The sequence below is a fragment of the Hippoglossus stenolepis genome, chromosome 8 (assembly GCF_022539355.2).
Source record: "Hippoglossus stenolepis isolate QCI-W04-F060 chromosome 8, HSTE1.2, whole genome shotgun sequence".
NCBI classification, from domain to species: domain Eukaryota; kingdom Metazoa; phylum Chordata; class Actinopteri; order Pleuronectiformes; family Pleuronectidae; genus Hippoglossus; species Hippoglossus stenolepis.
The window spans coordinates 17,135,931-17,152,554 of NC_061490.1; the positions used below are offsets into that span (position 1 = coordinate 17,135,931).

At 42.0% G+C, this 16,624-nt stretch overlaps 3 protein-coding genes across 6 annotated transcripts; 2 read left to right on the forward strand and 1 right to left on the reverse strand.

Moving 5' to 3' along the window:
• Positions 1-1,933: 1,933 nt before the first annotated feature.
• Positions 1,934-3,779, reverse strand: ndufa3 (NADH:ubiquinone oxidoreductase subunit A3). The gene is made up of 4 exons (XM_035163466.2): positions 3,622-3,779; positions 3,287-3,361; positions 2,269-2,346; positions 1,934-2,170 (listed from the first exon to the last, which is right to left on the reverse strand). The coding sequence occupies exons 1-4, from the start codon at positions 3,662-3,664 to the stop codon at positions 2,079-2,081; spliced, it is 288 nt and encodes a 95-aa protein (XP_035019357.1). The 5' UTR covers positions 3,665-3,779; the 3' UTR covers positions 1,934-2,078.
• On the forward strand, positions 3,773-7,079 carry tfpt (TCF3 (E2A) fusion partner). The gene is made up of 7 exons (XM_035163465.1): positions 3,773-3,915; positions 4,513-4,614; positions 5,234-5,356; positions 5,588-5,658; positions 5,742-5,811; positions 6,301-6,459; positions 6,675-7,079. The coding sequence occupies exons 2-7, from the start codon at positions 4,513-4,515 to the stop codon at positions 6,747-6,749; spliced, it is 600 nt and encodes a 199-aa protein (XP_035019356.1). The 5' UTR covers positions 3,773-3,915; the 3' UTR covers positions 6,750-7,079.
• A 718-nt stretch (positions 7,080-7,797) lies between these two features.
• On the forward strand, positions 7,798-16,192 carry cnot3a (CCR4-NOT transcription complex, subunit 3a). 4 transcript variants are annotated; one of them, XM_035163459.2, is made up of 18 exons: positions 7,798-7,954; positions 8,592-8,662; positions 8,844-8,911; positions 9,006-9,080; positions 9,185-9,274; positions 9,375-9,503; positions 9,720-9,815; positions 9,904-10,123; positions 10,268-10,392; positions 10,601-10,657; positions 10,913-11,858; positions 11,959-12,064; positions 12,180-12,321; positions 13,005-13,113; positions 13,374-13,572; positions 14,936-15,068; positions 15,165-15,290; positions 15,387-16,192. In XM_035163459.2, exons 2-18 carry the CDS (start codon positions 8,638-8,640, stop codon positions 15,483-15,485), a joined length of 2,745 nt encoding a protein of 914 aa, XP_035019350.1. In that variant the 5' UTR covers positions 7,798-7,954; positions 8,592-8,637; the 3' UTR covers positions 15,486-16,192. The 4 variants fall into 4 exon arrangements, with proteins under 4 accessions (XP_035019350.1, XP_035019352.1, XP_035019351.1 ...); XM_035163461.2 differs by having other exon boundaries at positions 13,005-13,104; XM_035163460.2 differs by having other exon boundaries at positions 9,907-10,123.
• The last annotated feature ends 432 nt before the right edge of the window (positions 16,193-16,624 follow it).

The window sequence follows — 16,624 nt, forward strand, 5'->3', positions numbered from 1 at the left end:
CACACTGTGAACATTTTATGTAAATCGAATGATAGTTGTAAAACAAAGCATAATTCCTGTTGCCAGCAGGTGGCGCCATCACTATTATTACCTACAGACTAATATATCTGTTCAAGAAAGAGTGTTAAAGGAAACTGATTACGTTTCCTATATCACCTAACCCTATCACACATCCATATTTATTATTAGTATTAAAATCGACTTGTAGATTGCATTGAAAGTGATGTAGCATGAGCAATTTTGTGTCAATTGGACAACTTACAACAACTTAATCAGTAGGTGGCGCTATGACCCTGCACTAATATTAATATACGGAGCTGTGCAGGTCAGGATTTGGGGGCCGGTAGGATAATGCAGAGTGGATTCACAAAGTACTTCCTGTTTCATGGCGAATCAGTAGGTGGCGCTATGACACTGAGGAAATATTGACACATAGGAGAACATAGCTTGGTCTCTGATCTTGAGACAGAAGTTTGGCAGTGATAGGACTATGCACAGTTATGACATCGTCTCCTTTGGCGAAGGATGAACCTTCGCCGCACCTCAATGTTTACACGGTTTGAGGAAAGGTCACGATTCTGACCATGGTCCACTTGACTGAGCTCATTTGAGCTGCATATTGTAAAGCAGCCAGGAGCAGTGCATCAAAGTATGAAACATGTCACTTCCTGTAGCCAGCAGGTGGCGCTGTAATGAGTCAATATTGACACATGGATCTGATCAGGGCGGGACTGTGAATGTGTGAATGAGGTTTGAGGCTGATAGAACAATGCACAGAGGAGTTATAATAAATCCCTTTTTTGGCGAATCATCAAAATTCTATGCCACGCCACGGTCACACTGTGTGATGAAATTTTCAGGGTGTTGATACACACATGTAGTTTGAGTGAGATTAACTGAAGTTACAGCAATATTGTGTGTCGCGAGTTGATGAACTTTAACGCCACGCCACTGATATGGCGTTTGACGAAAAGTCACAGTAATCGTATGCCTACATTATCAATGTCTTGAGACCCTTTTGACACAGCTTGACACATGCACACAACAGTGTTTCCCATAGGATTTGGATAGATCATGGTGGATGGACCCTGGACCCTCTTGGAAGAAGATTTAGTACATTTTAAAGTAAAGATGCATCAATCTGGTGCACTTTGAGAGAAAAATTAAGAGGAATTAATTGGAAGTCAGAATCTACTTGTGGTGTGAGAAACACTGCAGACACACTGAGCAGTAAATGGTTCAGTCAACTCTGCAATAGGCACTTTTATAATACTTTAAATAACACTATTTTGCAGCATAAATAACACAAATCAGATCAACATTGTCACTTATATAATGGCAATGTCCGAATCGGGAAACATTTCTTTGAAAATTTCTGAAATTCCTTCATTGGACGTGAGAGTGGTGTTTTCCTGTTGTGTCGAGACACCACAACACTTCTGCGCACAGCGTTGGTGTGGCTCCCAGCGCCGCTCTGAGGTCTGTAGAAGTTGAAGCGGCGGCAACTGAGTTAACGTTAGCAACGCTAGCAGTAACGTTAACATTACTAGCTTCAGCTGTCGTACTGGGTGGTGTAACAACGTTAGCCGAGGAAGGTGTTGCCCAATGCTCGATTTGGTTTGTTGAATAAACCCTAGAAGAAAAGACGTACAAATTTGCATCTTTATAGATGTGTAAATAAATTTCTCACTAGATTTTTAATTTAAGCGGTTGCTGTCTGCGTGCCGCAACGCATATGTGACCGGAGAGCATTGATCCCCATTGAAGCTACACTCATTTTCTTTTTACAGACCGAACAGTAAGCCTCCCGGTCTTTCCCAGTGACGGGCTTCAACCAGGGCTTGAACTGCTCGTGTTCCAACCACGACTCTGCGAATTGCCATTGCCTATTCCTTTGCAGCCATATAAAGGGAAATAATAATACGAAAAATCCTTACAATTTCAATAGGGCCTCCCACCGTTCGGTGCTCGGGCCCTAATTAAATAGTCTTTATTGTGGAACATTGATAAGTGGGGAAGCTGTTAGGACAGATATGCACAAGAGGAAAACCAGGGGCCTTGAATGTGAGAATGTGAAGTTAGAGGTTTTTAAGCCATTCCAGGTTATTTCCTTTGGGTTCACACGGATGAGCAGGGACATCAGGCATGTTTCCATCGTCTCGCACAGGAACTGCATCAGGGAAAAAAAGGGGAAAGAAGCTTTCATATTTATCTGAACACCTGAACAGGTATTAATTTATATAACATGCAATGCATTGCAGTGTTTACCTGGGTAGTTGTATGGCACGGCTGAATTGATCATCCCTGAATACTTTGTGATGGGGCTGATGAATGGCAGAGCAACACCTGAGAAAATACAAGTTTATAACTTAACACTCAAGACATTGACTACACAATACATTATGTTGACAGTTGTCAATAAGTCAGTCAAAACCAAAGAGTGACGTTTCCTGTCTCTTATACAATTGCATATGTCCTTAGTTAACCTCCGCTGTGCTCTGGACTATGTTCAGCACTAGAATTAAAAGATACCAGGAGGCAGCATTTGGTTACTGTGGGTCTCATCCATGGAGCAGCTATGCATGCAGAAGACATTTCGAGACATTAAAGTTGTATCATTAATCTAACCTCATCATATCCACTCTAATGTGTGTGACTACCTTTTGTTGCTTATAGTATTCACATTAGTTATAACAAAATAAACAAGTACTTATGATACCAGGCAATATTTCAATTAAAATTCTGATGAAAATTGGAAACCACAATGTTTTGAAATCAAAATAGTAGTCAAATGGAGAAAAATAAATAGAGATTTTGAAATGTAAATCGATGGAAGTACATACTGTATCTATAAACTGTATTCAATGAAATAACTAACAAGAAGATATATATCGATAATTATCCCAATAGTTGTCACATTCATATTTATTTTAAGTTTCCTTTAAGTTCTCTTGCTCCCGAGTGGAGGATGTGGTTTTAAACTCCTCTTTATGGACAAACACTTGATAAGCAAAACATTTTTACACATCTGAGGTGGATCAGTTCTGTGTTACACCTCCTCACTTACTCAATCGATACACATATTGAACTTCTGTTATATTGCTGTTGATGAAAACTTTGATAACTAATTATATCATTAACTGCCCAGCCCTACTATAAACCAGTGGGATCTTAATAATTCACCTTTTGAGGTACTGGTAAATCTGTCTATTTAGAAATACAGGCTGCTTTGTTGACGTATCAAGCATTTCCAAAGTAAGTCACATGAGTATTTCAAGTTACGGACCGAGCACTGCAATCCCACAGGAGGCCAGAATAACGGGCTCTTTGTTCCAGGCATTCTTCAGGAAAGCTCCGATTCCTTAAGAGAGACACAAAACAAACACGGAACAGGTTCAAAGCCTCCTCTGATATCAGTCTGTGTTTAGCTAACGTTAGCCACCGCTAGCGACACAGCCAAGGTCACAGTTTTCCTTTGGTTTCGAGTGGATATCATTGTGTTAAAGTGGCTCTGAGACCTTCGCGGTGTCATATCGATCATTTACAGTGTTTATTTGTGTTGTGTCGAGGGTCAATTGCAGCTAATGGAAACACTGAAGATGGTAAAAGATATTCACATACTCGCCATGTTTGTCTCGAGTGGATGAACGGAGCGTGTGCTCATGGGAAATGTAGTCGCTGCAAAGTGACGTAGTTTCCCTGCGCCCGTCGCACATAAACACCAGGCCACGGAGGAGAATGAGAACGAGAAGCTGCTCTCGCTTTGCTTCACGTTTAAATTTCAGTTTTATCTCATGACTGTAACGATTTCAGAGTCACTCCCTGTCTGTAGATTGAACTGAACGAATGCAACAGTTTTCATTGGGGATTTAAAACCGCGGGACACAGTCTGAAGCGTCAGTAGATTGAGAAAATGTAAGTATCGATACATTGATCGCTTGTGTGATCAGCTGATAGAACCAGGGATGTATCCAACGACTGTTTTCAGTATTATTCAAATGTAATTAATCTAATTGAATTATCCACCAGAAGCTGCAAAGTCGAAATCTGTCTGTTCATGTTTCCAACATTTAGTTTTTTGTAAATAAAGTGGATATATACGTTCTTCCCATTTACGTTTAGTTTGTTTGTGATAAATATAAACGGACATGAACATTTTTGTATAATTTTCCTCCTGTCGTCATTGCTGCGCCACAGTTCGGTGGCCGAGAGAGCTCAACGCACTGCAAATAGAAAAAAAACACGTGGAATTCAGGAAAACAACTTCATCGATTTGACGTGACATGCGCTGCTAAAAAGTCACAACACTAGAAAATACAGAAACACGCTGCAAATTGCGTTAAACGACAACGGAAATGTCCCCATGTCTCTCTCTCAGCCACCGTATTGCCCCTTTCCCACCCGTGAACCCTCCAGTGAACCTCCACCTACTAAAGCTGCTTCAAACCAAATTCCTGTTTAGAAATGTATTATGAAAACAAAAGTCCTGATCCGCTCTTGCTTCTTGTCCAGATGATGGAGGATTTCTCTGGCTTGGCTCTGCCTCCTCTGTTTGGAGGACACATCCTGGAGGCAGAGCTGGAGCCAGGCGGTGTGGAGCTGGGACCTGGAGAGGTAATGTTATTGATTGTGGTAAAGGCCATAGTGAAGTGATGATGTGTGAGTAAGTGGTCCAACCAAGCAGTGCTACCTGTGCTGCTAAGTCACACTGATCTATTGTAGTCTTTTTACCCACTGTATCAAGTCACTAGTATAACCAGTATTAACAACACACTTTGCTTGGAAAAGTTAAATATTGTAATTAAATTGACTGTCACAGTTAAATGTGCTATAAAGATTATCTGTGCATGTGAAGTCTAAATCTCATGTTGCACTTGTGTCGGTGGTTTCTATTAGAAATGTGTCAAAAATATTTGTTTGGAAATGTGGTCACATGTATGTAGCTTAGTCAGTGAAGCACAGGTCTGCTGGGGTTGATGATTAATTTTAACATGGATGACACTGCATCAGATCGAATTAGCTACTCATCAACAACAATCATGTCATATTAAGAGCTGTCATACATTTTCAGAGCGCTAATATTACTCCTGTGACATAAAGCAACACAACACTGTATCATGACCGATTTAACAACCGAACTGAACTCCTTCAATCACAATACAGACAACAACGCTGATACAGCGTTATGACCACAGCACATAAACAACTTGAGTGGGGGATTTGTTCTCGTCAGGTGGAGCTCGCCGCGGGAGACAGCGAAATGCTTGAGAGCCCAGTGCAAGAGGATGAGGAGACAAGAGCTCTTGATAAGAGGAAATATCTGTCTCTGAGCAGGAGATGTAAAGAAATTGAACAGGTATGTGTGTGGCATGGGGTTATCTTGCACACGCTTCCTGACTGTGTGTGTTGCCAAATTTGTAAATGGGTTGTAATGGGTTTAGTAGCATTTCTAGACATGGACTTACATGTTTTTAAAAGAGTACCAATTTTTAATGTTTTCATCACCATGCAATTATATTGAATGAAGATTGTGTTCCTCATTATTATTTTGAATTACTATATTATCATGATTTACTTTTATTTTCAGGTGAATCAAAAGTTGCTGGGCCGCCTTCACCAAGTACAAAGAATCACACGACGGTTGAAGAAAGAACGAAGGTTTAAAACTTGATTACAATAACTACATTTCTGTGAGGATTGACTCTTGATGGCTCATCTTGGTGCTCTGTTAATCCCTACAGGTTTCTAATGAAGACTTTAGATGCTCATGGGGATGATTACAGAAATGCACAGCTCACGATATTGCTTGAGGTGAGAAATAAACTAAACAGTTTAGCTCTGGATGCAAAATTTCTGTCGGCACAGTGACAATAGATTTACAATGTCAGTTTGAAAAAATTGAAGTCACCGATTTAGATTTTAGTCATTTCATTATTTCCAACTGCTCGCCTGGCACCAGCCTGTGCTTTTTTTATCTGAACCTTGTGATGACCTTAGGGACCCATGGAGCAGGATTTTAAGTAACCACGAAGATCTAAGCCTTACAAAACAATAACCTCTGTATTAAGACCTGGCAAAAAAATTCATGTAGACAAAAATATTTCAGATTTTAAAACAAAATATGTCTTAGATTACCATAAGATTAGATAATAAACCAGGACCCACTTTTAAAGTGGTAAAAACTCACTAACAATTTATAAATTAATTTTAAATGAATTAAAATGCATTAATCATAGGTCAAACGCAGTTACCCACTTTGCCTACATATACTGTAGTTGCATCTGTTGCCTTTTCTTTCAGGATGAGACTGGTGCACATTTAGATCCTGCTGCTGGAGTGGAGGATGACCGCCTCAATGGTCTGTCTGGTTCCACGGCGTCCGCAGCGTTACATCACGCTGCTGGACCAAAGAAGAGGAGGCACCGAATTCCAAGGCAAGAGAAAGACAAAGACCCACAGGTAGGTGATTAACTCTTTTGTCCATGCAAGTATATTCAAACAATGACCTCCATGTTGTTGTGTTTGTGCGTTGGTGTGATTTGGATGAACATGTAGTTGGGCACACATGAGCGAGTGGTTTAATACACAGATATCTCATTAATGTAAACACTCTGACATCTGACAGTATAGAATAATTGATTATATGTTGACCGAGTTTCTGCTTCTTCACCCAGACTGAACCAGACATGTCAGTGTTGGCAGACTCACAATTTGGAGACATGCCCAGCCCAACCTCCCTGTCTCACTGATCATCCGATGGCTGCACTGCCCTGGATTTGATGATGTCCAAGGAGCGCCCAGCGTCTTTACTTGTTCAGTAGATAATGTCAGCTCTCACTGTGCAGCCAGGTTTTTCAGTGTTTTGTAGTTTTACTTGAATATTCTGAACAGACTTAAGTTAATCTAAGATAAAACGAAATGTTAGTTACCTGGTGCATACATTACATATATTTGTACATATTATTTTCTGCTTTCATGTTTTGTACCGAGATTTGATGACATATAATTATGACCAATGGCAAGCCTTGTTTGGTAAAAATCTGGCAACACAGACAATTAAAGCAGGGCAGAAAAATGAATCGCGTTCATAATACATTCCTGTATTTTATCAGTCATTTTATGCTTCATAATTTCATCTCAGTGAGATTATCATCATCAGTGTCAAAGAAAACAAAAACTCCATTTTGGTTTCTTAAGCAGTTCTGACATTTGTTATTATTAATACGTTTTAAAGTTCATGGTTTATTTGGTTCAACTTTTGAAGGTTTTAGAAGTGTGTATTTTATCGTTTTTACAGATGTAGACCAAGACAACATAAAGATTTCCCTACTCTTATTCATATTCACAGGTATAAACAGGTTAAACTTCAACCACTGACGGCAAAACTCTGTTGGCCACGTGTGTTTTTACACATAAGTTCAATTACACACCAACTATTTTTCAGTTGCAGGCAGAAATAATAATAAAATATGTGTTAATGAAGTTTCTTTAATCTGTCAAAGTCAAAGGTCACTTGTTAGAGTCTCTGATATTCTTCTGTAGGGGATGGAGTTCATTCAGTTGTCATGCAGAGTGACCTGATGAGTTAATAGAGATAAATTACATGGACTTTATTTATTTATCTATTCATGTATTCATTCATTCATTTATATATGTATTGTTGATCGAAACCCATCGCAGCGTCCAGCCAATCCCCGGCCCCCGGTTACAGTGTGTGATTCCAGCGGATGCGTCCCGGTGACAGACGTGACCTCCGGCCAATCAGATCTCGCATGTTGGATTTAGGGCGGGCTCTAAACGCGGAGGTGGGATTTTAGCTACCGTCCATCTTCAGCTACATTACAGTGAGCGAGCTTGTCGAAAAGAAAACACAATTTGGAAGTAAAGAAGATTTTCTGGAAATAGTTTTTTGGCCGTATTTGAAAAAAGACAAACGTCCAAGTCCATACCCTAGGTAAATGTCGTAAACAAGTATGAAATATAGATGCTCGGGTTGACCCAGTTTCCCTTTTTCCTAAATTTGGCTAGCTTAGCCGCTAGCTAGCATTTTTATACATTAGCTAGCCAGACTGTTAGCCACATTAGCCAGCAGGTTAACGAATTTGAACGGTTTCTGATGTGCTGTGTGTTTTCACAATGCAAACCCACCACATAAAGGCTGTACTGCACCCCAGTGTGATGATGCATGAGTATGAAATCCAACCATAAGCACGCTCCGTGGCGGTTTGTTTTTAAACGGGCTAGATAGGAACCGAGCGAGGTGGACGAGCTAAGCAACTGGCTGGTATTAACGTTAGCCCAGTAACGTTTGCTGGCTAGGTGGCTAATTTTAGCTGACAACCGTGCCAGTGACATCGGCAACATTAGCAACATCAGCTGCGTCCACGGGCATTTAACGTTAGATCAACCGTCAAGCAGTGTTCGAATCAGGACCTTATCCATGTAGCTAACGTTAACCTGGCAGCTAGCTGGAGTTAACGTCAGTTCCACTCTCTGGGCGCTGCTGTGCTGAACTGATGGATCTGCTGGAGTGATCTTTGTGTTGTTTAAACTATGTGTTTTTAAACGCACGTGTTGTTTTCTTCGCACAGCCAACTGGGTGACAGACGGAATGTGGACATTGTCGTAGTCAGAGCCATGGCTGACAAGAGAAAACTTCAAGGTAAGACTGCTGGAGAAACTGTCATCAGTACTGTGCCACACGATCCATCCCACTGGCATCTTGCACACACACACTCAGATTGACTTCATCTACCTAAGTGTCCATTTACTGTGTGTTGTGAGGGACTTTTGGTGTCAGATTTATTCACAGCACTGTTCTACCACATCTTTCACCTCCACAGGTGAGATCGACAGATGTTTGAAAAAAGTAGCCGAAGGTGTAGAACAGTTTGAAGATATCTGGCAGAAGGTAACACGTCCAACCACCGTGCATGTATTTGCTTTTCTGTTTCAGAGATCGATGTCAAGATAACTTATAATATCTGGTTTATTTAACATTTTAGCTCCATAATGCAGCCAATGCAAACCAGAAGGAAAAATATGAGGCTGACCTCAAGAAAGAGATTAAAAAACTACAGGTAAGACGAGATAAAATACCACATATTTCCTACATCTGCACTCTTGATCAACAGTGAAATAGGAAATGGGCTTTAATATTTTCTCTGGCTTGTGCTCTTCACAGCGATTGAGAGATCAGATAAAAACATGGGTGGCCTCAAACGAAATCAAAGACAAAAGGCAGCTAGTTGAGAACCGCAAACTTATAGAGACGGTATGGCTCTTTATTCGGCTTTTTTTTTCGTGGTTGTGCAAATTTTGTGACATGAAAACATGTAACTAAACAAGCCCTGTGTGATTTTTACTTGTCTTAGCAAATGGAGCGGTTCAAGGTGGTGGAACGTGAAACAAAAACAAAAGCTTACTCTAAAGAAGGCTTGGGGCTCGCTCAGAAAGTGGATCCAGCTCAGAGGGAAAAGGAGGAAACGGGAATGTGGCTAACAGTAATACAACAACTTTCTTCACCTTGTTTTAGATATGGTTGCCTGAAATTTTCTCACAATAAAGTTGAACACAATATGTGAAGTCATAGGTAAAATAAACTCTTAAGAACCTATAAACTGTTTATTTTGAATACGGCAGTTATATTAAGAACGTGTTTGATTATTTTTGATTAAAACCATTAACATTCTTTTTTCTGACCTCTTCCTCATCTGCAGAATACGATAGACACTCTAAACATGCAGGTGGATCAGTTTGAAAGTGAGGTGGAATCTCTGTCAGTTCAGACAAGAAAGAAAAAGGGGGATAAAGACGTAAGTAAAACCCAAGAAAACATTTGTGTGTATTATAGCGTAGTAAAGGTTATGAGGAAATTTTACATGTCTCCTTTCTGTTGTCTAGAAGCAAGAACGTATTGATGAGCTCAAGCGGTTGATTGAGAGACATAGATTCCACATTCGTATGTTGGAGACCATTTTACGTATGCTGGACAATGACTCTGTGCCGGTGGATTCAATCCAGAAGATCAAGGATGATGTTGACTACTACATTGATTCGTCCCAAGACCCAGACTTTGAGGAGAATGAGTTCCTCTATGATGACTTAGACCTGGATGACATACGTGAGTAGAGCACTGCTGAGTGGAGGGATGATGATGTTATTCATTTACAGAGCAGAATTTAGGTGGGGATGAGTTGAAAGGGTGGTAGCTGGAATGACAACATTTGACGTTTGTCTCTGTTTCCTCTTTTACTTGGAACTGCAGCATTAGTTGCAACTTCTCCGTCAGGTCAGGGCTTGGAAGATGAGATGTATCTTCATTCCAGCAGCACTCCCACTTCCACCACCTCTTCTTCACCCATCCCTCCATCCCCAGCCACATGCACTGCTGTAAGTACTTGTCTTTTTTTTAATCATTAAAAACTTTGGGTGAGAATGTTAACGGGATCCTGGGTAGACAAAGTACACTGTTTCAGTTTTGCACATATTTTTTCTGTGAAGTTTGCATTAATTTAACATTTCTACAAGCCCCATTGTGTTATAATCTACTGGCTGGTTTCAAAAGTGCAATGTCATATCAAGGTATCTCCTCCTGTAGGAGAACTCAGAGGACGATAAGAAAAGGGGACGGTCGACAGACAGTGAAGTTAGTCAGGTGAGAGGTTCTCATCTGTTGTGTGTCAGTAGATCAACAGTTTAGTGCAGCACCATCCATGGTCCTGATGGGTTTTGGCCTCTCAGTCACTGAAATGGAACACATTTCCCATGTGGGACCATGGTTGGAGGCTTGTGATGTAGTTTGTACCATCTCCTGAATATATGGACCTCAATAGTTTACAGTAAAATTTGCTCTTCATGCACTTTGTTTGTTTTGTCTAAAATGCCTCTTTTGTTGCTCTGTCATTTTCAGTCGCCTGTGAAGAACGGCACCCCATCTTTGCTGTCTTCCTTCTCTTCCTCCTCCACCTCTGGTTCTTCGTCATCCTCCTCCCTGGTGTCCATGGCGAGTGTTGTCGGAGGCATTACTCCGGTGCCCACGAGCAACAGTCTAATAGGAAGCTTCAGCAGTGCGGTGCAGCAACATCAGCATCAACCTGCACAACAGCAACAACAGCCTCAGCCACCAAACCAACCGCCGCAACTACAGCAGCAGCAGCCACCTCAGACAAAACCTTCTGTCCCCTCACACAACGCCCCCAGCCCGCCCAGCAACCCTCTACTCCCAGCCTCCACCTCTCCCTCTCTCCTTACGTCTAGCACACCCAGTTCATCAGCCCCCAACTCTCAGCCTCAGATCACACCAGGGCCCAGCCCGGCATCCAGCTTGGGACTCGGGCTTGGACTGGGGCTTGGACTGGGATTGAGCAAAGTTGGTATAACGGGGACCAACAGTGCCAACCAAATACCTGGTTTAGGCCTGGTTGGCCACCCCACTCCCCTCAACACAATGGCAGGGCTCCTTTCGGGCTCCACACCTGCCCCTTACGCTCAGGCAGCAGCATCGGGAGGTTTGGGTTTGAGCAACATCACTCAGTCCAGCATTTCAGTGGAGAGCAGCACTTCCATCCCCACCTCTGGCTCCAGTGGAGTCACCACCAACGGGGCGGGGACAGGGCTTGGATTACTAGGTACCAGCCCGGTTCACAGCTGTCTGAGTGGGAGTATTCTGGGTCTGGTTCCTGGGCAAAATGTGGCCCCAGGTGCCTTGCAGGTGCCGCCGAGTACTGTCAGCACTACCTCTGGTGTAGTCGGCATGATGGGAGGAAATGTGGGAAATGTCGGTGTGGTCGGAGGAGTGGGGGTGAATGCTGCTCCTGCAAGACCACCGAGTGGACTCAAGCAAAATGGAAGCACAAGTATGTGAACTTGTTATTCTTGGCTGTGTGGGACTATTTACTCATCTGTTTCAGTAAATTATGAGGGATGCTTTTCTAACCGTCCCTCACCTGCCATCAGGTTACAGTGCTGTAGTAGCAGAGAGCGCCACAGAATCAGCTCTGAGTACACCGAGCCAATCACAAAGCAGCCAACCCTCGTCTCTCAGTTCCTCAACCAGTCAGCCGTAAGTTATCTGTTGTCTACCTCATCTCAGTCCTGAAACTTGCTGTACTACTTCTTGTTCTTTAATGACAGCATCTAACGTTGTCTTATTCTTGTTCCCACTGTACCTGGTGCAGGATGGACAATGGTCCCAGTTTAATCAGCTCCATCACGCTGCCTCCCAGCTCTCCGTCCCCCTCGTTCTCAGACAGCACACCGGGAGGTGGGAGTCTTCTTAATGGGCCCCACTCCTACACACAGGCCACTGAGGGCCTCAAGGTGAGCTGAGCCAGCAGAGTTGGGACATGTTGCCGGACACTGTGCCTTAGTCTAATTGAGCCAGAATTTGTCGTGAGAACCAGACAGATTACAGTGAGGTGTGGCAGCAACTTCTTAAGCTTCCTACACGCAGAGATTTGTTAGACTGGTTGAAAACTGGTTGACATGAAACAGATTTGAAGCTGTAAAGTCTATGATCATATTACAAAGATATATCTCATCAGTACTGAGGCAGTATGAAAATGAAACGTTGGCATCCCTGTTGGCTGCTTCCTCACTTAAATGTTTCCCAGGGACAGCCGATGCTCTCACACTTAACCAGGGAGCTGGGTTGTTTTGGAATTAACAAAAAACTAATTTGGTGTTTATAGTTTACCAAGTACTTTTGTCCTGTAGATTAATGGAGAACATCAATATCCCTGGCTGTAAATAGTTTTGTTAAAATATCCCAGGCTGCCCACAAACCTGGCAGAGAGCAACATTTATACAAAACAATGTGTGTCCAGTGGCACATTTAAATAGAGTGAAAATAGCTGTTTACTGTCACTATTGTTTTTTTCTGTTTGAGATCCATGTAGCAGTTGAAATAGTAGTTTGTCTTACCTTGTTTTCCTGCAGAGGCAGTTTCTTTTCAACTTAGTGTTACTTCATCTCATGGTGTCTCCATCTTGTTTCCCCCTCAGGCTCCTGAGCCTCTCAGTTCTCTGAAGGCGATGGCTGAGAGAGCAGCCCTGGGTTCAGGCCTGGATGGAGAGATTCCTAACCTGCACCTGACAGACAGAGGTCGGAACGGTCAGCATCATTTCTACACTGATTCACCCGAAAGATACTGTAGTAAACAGAAAGCGGTTTCTTCCACACTATGAATGTACTCTCACATGTACACTTATCTGTTACTGAGAAGGAGTGTTTACTCCAGAGCAACTTGTTACATCTATAGCAGTGAATGATGCTGAAAGTGTTACAAGCATAGTGAATTGTGTCAAATTAGTAGTATGAGGTGGTTCTGCAGTCTGTTTGTGTAACTGACATAGTTTTTCTTCATTGTGTAGACATCTTCTCCAGTTCGTCTGCGGCGCCTGGCACGCCTGCTGCCCTTCAGCCGTCCGTGTCGGAAGTCAGCATCCCCCCGTCACTCGGAGTCTGTCCACTCGGCCCCACCCCTCTCCCCAAAGACCAGCTGTACCAGCAGGCCATGCAGGAGTCTGCCTGGACACACATGCCACACCCCTCAGACTCTGAGAGGATCAGGTAAAGATATGTCTGCATGATGCACCTTACATGTTTTTATGACTTAAAACACATACACAGAAATCTGACACATTGATAGGCCTTTAACCTCTTTACAACAATGTCACAAATTCACTATAATCATCTTGTAATTATAATACACTAATAATTAATAATCAAATGATCTAAACATCTTTTACCACATATTTGAATTATATCTCTTTTATTACAATTTTTTTTATCACCATCAAATCCCCAAATAGACCAAAACCAACTATTGATTTCATGTGACCAAATATTTGTAGTGTAGCCAGAGTCTTATTCCACATCAGTGAGCTTCACTGTTGACTTAAGTTTTAATTAGGAACACTAGAAGTTTATTTACAGTCACTACCACACACTGCATCCTGTTGCTGTAAATACTTAGTAGCACACAAACCTGTGGTTGAAAACAGTACTAAACAAATGCACACACAAATCAGACATGTAATATTATTTTAAAACAATTTTAGAGGAGAATCATATACTTACTGAAAACCAGTTGGTGATCTTCTTAACCTACAACCTGAGAGCTGCCCACAGGATTTCATGGTCACTCAAATATGCCTTTACATAATGTTTGTGCCTAATATTGAATAATCCTGTAATTCAGTGGCCGTGATAAATGAATCCCTTCATATCCATATTCTGTAAACAGAGCACGGTGTGGTGTCTTTCTGTCACTTATTGGGGAAAAGTTCTGAGATCAGAGCCTTCTCCCAAATTGGCTTAGTCAAACTGGTTGCCATGGAAATACTGAAATAAAAATTTCATGAGACCCAAAATATCAAAAGGCATCACTCCACTATCTGAGTTAGTGTTCTGCTCTGAAAAAGGAAATAATTACAGAGGGACAGACAGATACGGACTACATCCCCTGTGGGAAGAAGAACATTTCAAGCTTTATCCCTTAAAGAATGAATTTGTTAACACAAACTGTATCTTTCACTCAGTGTTCTTAAGCCTCTGTGCTGGTGACCGAAGGGAACATGTGTCCATGTCCATCCATCTGTCCCATTGTCCTGGAACGCTTTTAGGGAATTTTCTACCATTTGGCTGGGATGAAAAGATTTAGAAGTTGGTGCCCAAACATCAAGGTCACCGTGACCTCACAAAACACTTTGGCCATAACTCAAAAATCATTCACTAATTATATTATTTGGATAAAATTAAGTGATGACATTTTTAATCCATTAACTTTACTGTGACATGACATTCTGGGGAAATAATCTGGTCACTATTCAACACAACCAACAAAGGGAAGGCATGACCAGATTTCTGGACTGAGGGAAGCCTTGAATTATTGTGTTTTAGTTTTGTTACTAATTGTTCTTCTGTCCTAAAGGCAATACCTGATGAGGAACCCGTGTCCGACCTTGCCCTTCCATCATCAGATACCACCGCATCACTCGGACTCCATAGAGTTCTACCAGAGGCTCTCCACAGAAACCCTCTTTTTCATCTTCTACTACCTGGAGGTAACCACACACCCACTCCCAGTGAAGCTTTACAGTTCCTTCTGCCTTTTCTCCATGAGTCTTTTGTTCTTAATGGTTTCTCTGACCTCCTCTCAGGGCACCAAGGCTCAGTATCTGTCGGCCAAGGCCCTGAAGAAGCAGTCGTGGAGGTTTCACACCAAGTACATGATGTGGTTCCAGAGGCACGAGGAGCCCAAGACTATCACAGATGAGTTTGAACAGGTGAAGCGTCCCCCCACTTCCTTTCCACAGAACCTGAATCTAATCTGTTCTGGAGTATTTTAATGACTGTTCTCTTCTCTCTGCTGTTTCCTCCAGGGCACTTACATTTACTTTGACTACGAAAAATGGGGCCAGAGGAAGAAGGAGGGGTTCACCTTCGAGTATAGGTACCTCGAGGACAGGGACCTGCAGTGACAGACTGAAGGACGTGAAAGGACAGAGAGACAAAAACGTGCTGCTGTTGACATTCCGAGACTGAACTCCAAACTGTGGATAGAGATTGTGATGTGTAGTAGAAACCCTCTCCTGAAACGGAGACTGGTGTCTGTATAGGCTGCATCTCAACATGAAGCTCTTGCTCCTCCTGTAGCGCTTTGCTTCCGGACAAAAATGCCCCATGGGCCTGATCCGATGCGTCGCGCTGCACGAGCTGGGAGGGTTCTCATTAGAGGTCTGCGTTTGTGCCTGTCTGTGTGCACACTCAGTTTGTGGCATTAGGAAAGCCTACCCCATGCATGTTTCTCATGTTTTGTTTTCTTTTTCCGTTTCAACGAGATTCTCTGTACCACCTACCCAACATGAGCCTGGAAGCCTTTGACTTGACACAAAACAAACCTTGGATTTGATTAAGTATACTGCCCATCTTGTATTTACTGTAACTTGGTGGTTTAGAATGGGAACATACAGTGGATATTTAGTCATGGTGTGTAGGAACGGCTTCTTTTAAGACCCTATGATGCCTGTTGAACATGGTCACTATTAGAGATAGTGAGCAGTTATCAATAGTTTTATTGATATTGTCTTGGTCGATTAAAACGCTGATTGAGAGTGACCACAGGGCCTCTCCCTGTGACAGGGAAAGAGTCCTTATTGGACATGGATTAAATTGCTATGCAATTGAACTGGTCTCTGACTCCCTCTTTACAAATAAAATGTTTTTAAGTTAACCTGTCATAGAAAATGCATTATTATGAAACATTCATGTTTGTGACAAATTAATAAATTCTTAGAATAAATCATAATTTAAGGGGTTTGAAAAATGAATTTACTTGATGTTTGGATCTTGCACGATGGAGGACTTCTAATCAGTCTCAGTAATAAAAGGCCACGCGGAGCATATTGAATGTATTCTTAAGATAATAAGTTTGCTTTGAGTCAGCTTCCCACCTTTAGTTAAGGTATTATTCTATTTCTATTGATGTTACTTCATCCTAAAATCCACTGTGTTCAATTTACCACCTGATATTTTCAGTGAAACTCCCCCATACAGTGAATGTGCACTGACAAACTTGTTTACATGTAGAAAAACAGAAATCCTACAATTCTGCTGGTGG

Bases quoted from the DNA above. Each gene is read 5' to 3' on its own strand.
- ndufa3 (XM_035163466.2), bottom strand. From the start codon at position 3,664: ATGAGCACACGCTCCGTTCATCCACTCGAGACAAACATGGCGA. The intron at 3,362-3,621 runs GTATGTGAATAT...GTCTCTCTTAAG, and splicing joins ACTCGAGACAAACATGGCGA to GAATCGGAGCTTTCCTGAAG. The intron at 2,171-2,268 runs GTAAACACTGCA...TCCCTGATGCAG, and splicing joins CGTGCCATACAACTACCCAG to TTCCTGTGCGAGACGATGGA.
- tfpt (XM_035163465.1), top strand. From the start codon at position 4,513: ATGATGGAGGATTTCTCTGGCTTGGCTCTGCCTCCTCTGTTTGGAGGA. The intron at 5,357-5,587 runs GTATGTGTGTGG...TTTTATTTTCAG, and splicing joins GATGTAAAGAAATTGAACAG to GTGAATCAAAAGTTGCTGGG. The intron at 6,460-6,674 runs GTAGGTGATTAA...TTCTTCACCCAG, and splicing joins AGAAAGACAAAGACCCACAG to ACTGAACCAGACATGTCAGT.
- cnot3a (XM_035163459.2), top strand. From the start codon at position 8,638: ATGGCTGACAAGAGAAAACTTCAAG. The intron at 8,663-8,843 runs GTAAGACTGCTG...TCACCTCCACAG, and splicing joins TGACAAGAGAAAACTTCAAG to GTGAGATCGACAGATGTTTG. The intron at 9,081-9,184 runs GTAAGACGAGAT...TGCTCTTCACAG, and splicing joins AAGAGATTAAAAAACTACAG to CGATTGAGAGATCAGATAAA.